The sequence below is a fragment of the Chenopodium quinoa genome, unplaced genomic scaffold (assembly GCF_001683475.1).
Source record: "Chenopodium quinoa cultivar QQ74 unplaced genomic scaffold, ASM168347v1, whole genome shotgun sequence".
In the NCBI taxonomy this organism is placed as follows: domain Eukaryota; kingdom Viridiplantae; phylum Streptophyta; class Magnoliopsida; order Caryophyllales; family Amaranthaceae; genus Chenopodium; species Chenopodium quinoa.
Window position 1 is genome coordinate 874,594 of NW_018744845.1, and position 9,920 is coordinate 884,513.

The following is a 9,920-nucleotide window of genomic DNA, read 5'->3' on the forward strand; positions in this document are numbered from 1 at the left end:
ACACCAGCCTGCTGCCCAGATCGCTGCCTATTCCGTGCCGGCCAGCCGCCCCTTTCTAACCGTTGGCGTCGCCGATTTCCCCCCTCCCCAAAACCCCCTGCCATTCCCCCAAGAAACTAGGAAACAAACCCCTCCCCCACTCCCAAAAACCCCAAACCGCCCTTCCCCCCACCTCGAAACCCCAGTGGCTAGGGTTTTCGATGGTGGGGGGGGTGTTTGGGGGTTTTTGGGAGTTGGGGAGGTGGTTTAAAGGGAGTTTCGAGTGGTGGTGGTGGCTGGAGCACGGTTGACGGTTGTGGTCGCCAGCGAAAAAGGAGATTCGTTGACGGAAAAGGAGGGAAGGAAGGTGGGTCGCATCACCGGCGCTGGGGGAGGGGGAGTAGCAGCAAGGTTTGGGTGGCCGAGATTTGGGGTTTGGCTGGTGAATTTTTTTTAATTTTGTTTGTTTTTAAAAAAATTTAACCAATCAACTTGTGATACTTGTCACTTTAAAAAAAAAAAAACCAATTAAGCTCTCATAATGTATAATAGATTAAATAATTTAAATTAATAAAAATTAAATAAATATAACGCGTCTTCAACTATTAGAGTTCTTATTATCCTGTATTAATATTTGGTTATTTCAACAATCATTTTCAAACATTATTTGGAAGCAATGATTTATGACCAAAATCGAATCAGTTATGTATGCAGTTCCTCGTCGTAAGAATGATTCTTGCGTATCATTATACACTTCATGACATAAATCATAATACTTGAATTTTATTGTTTGGCGAGAATCATAAATTTGTTTATAGTTTAAAAAATAAATGGGCCGAGCATGAGATGATAAAGTACAATTCTTTTATTTGGATAATCATCATGTAATTAAATTGATCAAATTTCTGAGTATGTATTTGTTTTTTTAATTAATTTCTGCATGCACCAAACTTGTGTAGTTGTGTTCTATCTTAAGTACTACGTAGTTGCCTTCGACTGTTACATTATCGTCACTCTATGATGACTTTATTTATTTTATGAAATCATATAATCTGAGTGAGATACACCACGACTAGTGTATCTTGCTCATTCGTCATTATTATTGCATATACTTCGTCTGTTTTCTTTTGTTTACTTCTTTGAGATTTTTTCTATTTAAAATTTATTATTTTTTAATTTGATATGATTTAAAATAAAGTGAACTAAACATAGCCTACGTCATAATTTCAGTTGTCTTTTAAAAAAAGATATATATGTAATATATTTTAAGCTTAATTTAAACAATTACGTTCATATAAGTTTTTTTAAAAATAAATAAATTATGGCATACTCATGAGTTTAGCAAATTATATATTAGGCTCGAATATATGACATCACTTAACAATAGAAAATCCAGTATTGATCTAACATTATTTTAGAAGATCTATTTTCTCATTGATATGTAGAAAATAAATTAGACAACTATTTTGTTTATGAGAAGGTATTGTGTGCGGATTGTCGCACGCATAATTACCTGTAACAGGTTTGGCTGATATGTTTCATTTGTTGGTTGATATGTTTCGTTTGTTGGCTGATATGTATCATTTGTTGGCTGATATATTTTTTTGTATTGGCTGATAAGTTTTTTTTTTTTTTTTTTTTTATTTATTTTTTTTAATGTTTGATATGTTCCTTTTGTTGGCTATTATCAGATATCAATTGACTAATATGTTTCTTTATAATTGGCTGATATCTTTATTTTGTTGGCTGATATGTATATTTTGTTGGCTTATATGTTTCATTTTGTTGGCTTATATGTTAATTTTGTTGGCTTATATGTTGCTTTTGTTGTTTGATTTCATCCTTTTGTTGGCTAATATGTTTCATTTGTTGACTGATATATATGTTTCTTCTATTGGCTGATATGTTCCTTTTGTTGGCTGATATGTATCTTTTATTGGCTAATATGTTCTTTTTGTTGGCTGATATGATTTTATAATGTCTGATATGTTCCTAATGTTGGCTGATATACATGATATCATATCTAATTATAGAGGATATCATCCAACTTATAGATAGATGATATCATTTAGACAATGGAATTTATTTTATAAAAATTAAATAGTTAAATCAACAATCTAAGTTGCACAGAAACGGAAATCAGGGAATCGGGAAAACGGAAATTATTAAATTGTGAGAAACGGGGAAACGAAAAAGTAAATAAATAAAAGATATTTATTTAAAATAAAATACCAATGGATTAAAGACCAAACTTTTCCTCTTTTCTAATACAATGTTACCACTGTCATTCATCTCTCTCTTCTTTAAGCAATAAGAATATATATGGAGACAATTCATCAATTGCGAATAAATACTAAAAAATTTCATACGGCCATCCGGGAGTCACGCAGATGAACAATGAAGAAGACGGTAATTTGTAAGATTTCCCTTTTTTTCTCGAATTAAAACAAAAAACTAAACCCCAAACCATCAAGGTTTAATTGCGTTATTCAAGGGGAAACGCTTTTTTATACCCTTGATTAAGTTTCCCCACGGTTTCCAAACTTTCAAATGGTGTGAGACGTTTCGCAAAATCAGGAAACTTTCAAATGCGTTTCGAAACGTAAAACGTTTTGCGTTTCGGAAATGATACGGCAATGAATTTTCATGTTTCCGTGCATCAGAGTCAACAATCAACCATTCTAATTCTTATAAACTTTTAAAAATGAATGCAATCACATGATATTGATATAGCTTCAATTAAATAAGATTCTCAAATTCAATCAACCCCGACCTCAACTACATCAATCTAGCAAAACATACCCATTTCATCCAATTTCTGCCACTAATAAACATTTTTTTCAATACAATTGCGTTGATTAACTAGGAAAAAGAACAAACCAGAGATCAACAAAGTCAACCCTCAAACAAATCAAACTACCAAAGATTCAATCAAAAACAAAAAACCGACGGACGAAACTACGCTGCTAAATAACGCGGAGGAAATCGGCAGTGGAGAGCTAAGGAGAGAGAAATGACATTGACAATGGTCGGCACCGACGCTGCGGAAATCGTCAAAGAAACCACCATTAACGGGGAAGAGAGAAAGTAATAGAGAGAGCTTGCTTGGTTCTTCTAGTTGTCACACGAAATATTGAGTGCGGACTGCAGTACCAATAGTTTGTGTTTGTTTCTACAAAGAAAATACTTAAACAAAGTTTTGGATCATCTCTCCATCCCCGGATCCCCCTTAGAGATTGTGACCTCGTACCAGATAAAAATGACCTCTTTATTGGTGTTAAATTTTTGGATTAGATAAATTCAAACGTTACTAAAGAATTTTTTTAATAGTAAAATCAATTTATAAATAAAAAATCATACAGAAAGATATTTGTATTTAAAAAATTCATAACATATTCAATCAATTAAAGAATTCTTTAGTATAAACTACGATTGTCGAGTAGCTCTTGTATTGTTGTAGTTGTGATGATGATTTTCATCATCTAATTCATCTAATTGTACTTGAGAAATGGATAAATTTTGCGATACCTCGTAATTCTTCACCAATGAAATAATTACACAATAATTCAGTAAAGAGAAAAGGCAAATCCTCCCTCAAAAGAATAGAAGAAAAACTCCACCTTTCAAAGGAGAAAAGAACCTTCTAGAGAAGAAGAAAAATCCTATCTTTCAAGGGAGTAAAGTTTATCGAAGAAGGAAAATTAATATAAACCTAAAAACAACAAAAGTTAAAGAGACTCAGAGATCCCTTTCGTTTTTTCATTGCATTTGTTGTTGTTTTTTTAAGAACTTTAAGGATTAATCCCTTTTCTGACCATTGTAAAAAAAAATATAAGACAACTTTTGAAGGATATAAGTGCTACCACACAACTTTTAGTCTTCTACAATTCATTTGGAAAATAATGGAGAAAGGTTGCGGTTAGAATATAGTCCTCTAAGAATTGTGTTCAAACTTGGCAATTACAAAAAGATGCATCTTTACCTTTTAAAAAGTTTGAGTTAATTTTAATGAATTGTGTTTGGATAATTATACTCTCTAAAATGTTTATTTACTTATTTACCCTTATTAATGTTAATTGCCTTTTTTTTTAATAACTCTTAAGAATTGTATGCAGATATTGATACCCCTAAAAAAATTAGTTTATATACATTCCCTCATTAATCCTACCAGCAACTAAAATTATAACATAAAACTAAATGTAAAAAAAAAAAAAAAAAAAACTTCTCTGAGTTAACTAGCTATGCATCACGCATCAGCCACCCTACTCCCTACCTTTAATAGTATGAGTAAACTCTTATAAATAGTGTTGAGACGATATATATATCCCTAAGAATGTTTATTTATGTATTTACCCCTTATAAAAGTATGACCACATTTTTATAAATAGTGTTGAGATAATTATGTCCCTAAAATGTTTATTTATATATTTGCCCTTATTAATATTAATTTTTTTTACTCTTAAGAATAGCATGTGGACATTTATATCCCTACCTTTTCTAAAGTATGAGTTAACTCTTATGAATAGTGTTGAGACGATTATGTCCCTAAAAATGTTTATTTATGTATTTACAGATTTTCCTTCATTAACGCTACTAATAACTACAGTTATAACATAACGCCGAACCGAAAGAACTTCCTGGACATGACTAGCTATGGAGCGCGCATTGCGCGCGTTAGCTGCCGTAGTAATTGATGCATACAAAACGGTAGAAAGGAGAAAACTTATCCGTAATTTACATCTATGGACAAGCTACACTACATAGGTACTCATATTGAGCAGCAGGTAAGGATGAGTGTAGTTTGACAAAATTTGGCAGTCGTAACTCAGCATTTAGAATCAATAAAAAATTGGTTACCAAGTTTAAGAGACTGGAATAACTCATACACTCTGTATCATCTATAATACGATGCCAGGATGAAGAGAATGATGGCTGATAAAGAAGTGACAATTAGTTCCTGTTACACCAACAAGAGTAAGAATAAGATTTTTAAACAAATTTTCCATGATTCAGTTCAGCTGCAACAAAGCAGAGCTAAGAGGGAAAGAGAGAGGAGGTAGGATTTACCTGACTATTGTAAAGGGCCGCAGGTATGTAATTGCCAGAATACTCTATCAGATTCAGAACACCAGTAAAAGCCTAAAAATAGGAAGAAGATCACATAAACAGGAGCACAAAATGTACAATGGGAGCATAGAATTAAGCGCAACCTATTAAATTTGCCCTGGTTTTAACAATCTATGCTTGATAACCATGGAAAAACTCTGTTGTATATTCTCTGTCAAGTGTTTTGAAAATTGGAACCATGAATTTATACAAGTACTGATAAAAAAAGTTTAGAATGTTAGTTAAAACAATGATGTGTTTGTGGAACTCATATTTTGAACACTAACATAGGTCTGACTTGAAACCTGTTAGTATTAGTTAAATGGCAGACCTTGATAACTATAGAAAGACAGCAGACGTATAAGCGGAATAAGTTGCTATAAAAAAGGCTACATACCAAGGAAGCAAGACCAATACAACCAAACACTAGGCAAAGAGATCGAAGAAGGCGTTTCCCCATTCGTAGACCCCGTCCATCATCCTCACCATCTTCCTGCAATCAGGTCATGTGCAAATACTTAGCAGAAGTTCAAGATAATATGACAGAAGTGCAGAACAGAACCCTCAAAAATAAGCACTGTAAACTCCTAAGCGTTCTTACAGTGAACGTTGGAGACGCTGGTGGTTCAAAGGCTTTTAACTTCTCAAAAATTCGATACACAAAAACAAAACCCAGAAATTGTATTGGCTTCCATTCAGCATTCTGCTTGATGAATATCCAAGCTATCTGCATATCAATACAGCTAAATAAGTACGAAGTATGTGAACTTTGTTTTTCAAAAAAGTATAAGAGCTTGAATGTAAAATACAATTAATAATCATCATACGACACTCAAAGAAACTGCATTTCTTATCTCCAAGTTCTGACCATTGGTGTCTATTTATAGACAACAAATGTGAATAATGACATGTGCCAAACAAGACAGGGAAGCACAGAGCAACTGGTCAAGCAGCACTTACAAATACAGCAGATATAGCCATGTTGATACGTATATCCTTGACATCAGACTTACTGGACCTGAAAGCATACCATAGTTCATTTAATAGTTAGATGAACTGGTAAAGAAGACGAGAAGAGATGATAATGTAGCCCATTTGCAAATAGGTCAATTTATATGACAATTAATCAGCATTCATTACAATTATACAAATTTACCCCTCGTTATATGTGCTACATCTACCTAATCACCCACCCATCCAAAGCACCCAACAACAGGTGCTACCAAGGAGGATAAATCAGTGTATAAAAAAAGTGTGCCTTAGCGCTAGGCGATTAGGGTAGAGAGCTTTTTTTTGCTCTAAGAGAGGCGCACATAGACAAATTCTCTAATTGTTTTATATCGTGCGCCTCACTTCAAAGAGGAGCACCGAGGCGTGCCTACGCGCAGCAGGACCTTCATCGCCTCATTGCGCCTTGAGCCTTTTTATACATTGGGCTAAATGGGTCAGCAAAACCCCCTCTGCTAGAGGTGCTTGATGCATGGAATTTAATATAGGTGAGAGTCTGATTTCAGTTTATTAATGATGTGAGAGGATAAAAAACGGGATGAGGTGAGAGAGAATCATTCTAAATTGTTGTAATTATCCTTTGTGTGGGAGTATTAGCCTCTTGAAAGATGATTACCGCCCTTTTTAGGGCTTATCAGCACAACCTTCCTCTGCTTTTCTTCTTACATTAATCTTCATTGCATCTCAATCCTTCTCCAGAAAACCACCTCTTCTATATTTTCTCTGTTCTCTTCAAACCTCTAATACACTACAGCAAACCCTTGTTGAAATTTTTACTATTTTATTAAGCTCATAGGTATCAGCTCTTAGATAAAATATAAAACTATAAACCATGGAAAAGGATTATATCCAATACATCAAGAACAACATAAAGGAGAAACAAGAACTAAACGTTTCACAGTACACAAGCAATAAAAAACTAGACAATGTCCAGAGAAAAAAGCCTAAACACAAACCTGGGTCCCCATGATACCACTGGCTGCTTATCAGCATATTTAATATCCTTTGAAACCTGTAATTTGCAAGAGCACCCCACAGTTAATTAAAAGTGCTCAGCAGACTCAGGCCTATCAAGGAGAAAGGGAGAAAAAATTGGATTACAGAATAAAACTGCAACTCAAGCATGAAACAAGTTCCTTTAGCTTCAAAACACACATGAAATATGACTGAGCTCTTGGAAAAAGAAAATGACAAAGTACAATCAAGCACTCTAAGTACCATTGAAAGATAAAGTCTATCAAATCTACCACCTAACTTCCTTCTAAAACCTTATCTCACAGTCTCACACTACCAACCAAATCTCAATGGGGAACCAATTAACAAATCATCGCACAAACTATGATAGGAAAACAAGCAACTAGCTATAAAACATGTGCAGCATGCCAAGGAGATATAACAATAGCAGCTAATGAAAACTAAATAAAAATAAATAAATAAAGGCAGAGGTCACAAAAATATTATCAGAAAGATGTACCTTAAATGAGCCAAATGTCTCCCCTTTCTTCCTCTTAGTTAATTGAGCCATCATGATCTTGTCATAAGCCCTTTCTAGCTGAAAAGCCACAAATTAGTTACAGATATGACCAAGTACTTAGATCAGGAAAACTAGGACAATAGCATTTATCCAGAAGAAGAAAAATGCATATTTACCATAGCAGCAGTGGCTTCATCACCTCTCCGTTCAGCGTCTTTGCGTTTTCTACTATAGGCCGTCTTAATCGTGTCAAATCCTTCAATGGGGCTCACTCCAAGCACCTAAAAGATAAAATCCTAGAAATATGAAACCAAAATACATGCCCACTAGACTGGAAGTCACAATGAATTTTTCAAAATAGTACTTGTAGTAGATAAAGCTAGCATGGATCATGAGCAAGTGTTTGGTTTTTGTATATGGATTGATAAAGGAGAAAATAAGCAATGGTTCATCATATGGCTAAGACAATTGTTCTTGAAGCACCAAACCTTTCCCCTACAAACTGTCCCTGCCAAAGATTTGAAGATTCAACCCAAACACAACGAAATCATAATCCACCTAGATTCACAATTCAACAAAAGATTATTCTGTTCACAATTCGTTCCTGCCATTGGAAAGACCAATATTATCAAATACCTTAGTATTGTTTTCGATGAACCATTATTAATTTATTATCACACATAATCCTAGCTAGTTTTAATTATGGACAATTATCATCATATACGCATCTTCCTTAATTTTTTTTTTTTAATGGACCATTTTTCTTTATCATCATATGATCATATATTCCTCTTGCTACTTCTTTTGATGGACCATTATTATCATATATTCCCCTCTCACTCGTTTTCTATTATGGAATCATAAATCCACATTGCTAGTTTTTTTTACTTTTTACAAATACTATCATCATATATCCTTCTTACTCGGTTTCTTTTATGGAATCATATACCCACATCACCAGTTTAATTCTTCTTATCGAACATCATCATCCCATAACCCCATCTAGCTAGTTTTTTAGATGAACCATTATCATCCTACACCCACATTACTAGTTCTTTTTTCCATACAGTAACAAACACCCACCCATCTAGCTATATCTTTCAATGAACAATAATCATCAAATTCAAGTTTAATATCCGACTCGACCGCATATTATTTACCAACACAATAATCCAAACTCCTAAAAATGATCACAACTCAAATGATAGAAAAAACGAATAGAAACTACCTCATAAGGGTTTAATTCGCTGTCGGAACCCGAACTCCCAGCAGCAGAACAAACAACTCTTCCATAATTTTTAGGGGCAATTCGATTAACCCTGATTAAAATCATTTCAATTCATTCAAACAAATGCAAAACAATAACTCAAATCACGAAAAACAACAAATTAATGAGAATTACTCGGAGAAATATACCTGAGATAAGAAGATGAAGAAGAAGGATAAGGCGGGCGAAAAGTGGAGGAAGAAAATGCGAAAGGAAGTGATTTTTTGCGGGAGAAATTCAATTTAGGGCTGTGTAAGAAGAGATTTGGAGTGGTCAACGCCATTGTTGTTATGGAATTTTTGGTCAGAGGAGAGAGAAAGAGAGAGAAAGAGGGGGGTTTTAGTTAGGGTTTATGTGGAGAAATGTAGAAAGAGAAGATGAGGAAGAACAAGAAGTGAAGAAGAAAGGAATCAGCCATTAATCTGGGTTTGTTGAAGATGAATTTTACTGATTTTTGTTTAAATAAATAATTAGGGAAATTGAGAATATTGAGGCGTTCGCATGGCCTAATGGATAAGGCGCTCGCCTCCGGAGCGGGAGATTGTGGGTTCGAATCCCACTGTGAACGTTTTTATTTTTTTCCCTTTTTACCTTCGGTTTAGAGAAGCATATTCACATATACAAAGGTAAGACATTCATCAATGCCTATGATTTGGCGGCTTCATTTGGGAGGATTCTTGAACAACCATTAATTATTTGAGTGATTATTGCTGCCTAATTTAGATTAGTGGTGAGACTTAAAAGGTTCTTATCATGTGTTTTTTTATTTGCTTGACATTTTGGTATAAACATAATTGCAATATAATCAATGATGAATGTCAAAAACAAAAAAAAAAAAAAATTGACGATAGGCTAAGCCAATCGAAAATTGCCACACAAGAACGTGTTTTACATTTGTACATTTGCAACTCCCAATAGGCCATGGTGCATTATACTTAGAATAGAGGAAGGAAGACATACAGTAATTAACATGTAGTCATGTAGAGTAATACTTCAACGCCTATGATAAGAACATTCATCAACGCCTATGATTTGGCGGCTTCATTTGGGAGGATTCTTGAACAACCATTAATTATTTGAGTGATT

General features: G+C 34.1%; 1 protein-coding gene and 1 non-coding gene across 2 annotated transcripts; one reads left to right on the plus strand and one right to left on the minus strand.

The window, feature by feature from the left end:
• Positions 1-4,601: 4,601 nt before the first annotated feature.
• Positions 4,602-9,457, minus strand: LOC110704568. The gene is made up of 10 exons (XM_021882377.1): positions 8,984-9,457; positions 8,796-8,886; positions 7,744-7,848; positions 7,568-7,645; positions 7,050-7,105; positions 6,046-6,103; positions 5,687-5,812; positions 5,483-5,578; positions 5,047-5,118; positions 4,602-4,936 (listed from the first exon to the last, which is right to left on the minus strand). The coding sequence occupies exons 1-10, from the start codon at positions 9,115-9,117 to the stop codon at positions 4,874-4,876; spliced, it is 879 nt and encodes a 292-aa protein (XP_021738069.1). The 5' UTR covers positions 9,118-9,457; the 3' UTR covers positions 4,602-4,873.
• TRNAR-CCG lies at positions 9,330-9,402 on the plus strand. Its single transcript has one exon. It is a non-coding gene; the product is annotated as a tRNA-Arg (tRNA).
• Positions 9,458-9,920: the final 463 nt, after the last annotated feature.

What these genes read in the sequence shown, in the direction of transcription:
- LOC110704568 (XM_021882377.1), bottom strand. Translation starts at nt 9,117, where the DNA reads ATGGCGTTGACCACTCCAAATCTCTTCTTACACAGCCCTAAATTGAAT. An exon ending in TGGCTATATCTGCTGTATTT is followed by an intron (nt 5,813 to 6,045) that starts GTAAGTGCTGCT and finishes ATTGATATGCAG; the next exon opens with ATAGCTTGGATATTCATCAA. An exon ending in CAGCGTCTCCAACGTTCACT is followed by an intron (nt 5,579 to 5,686) that starts GTAAGAACGCTT and finishes ACCTGATTGCAG; the next exon opens with GAAGATGGTGAGGATGATGG.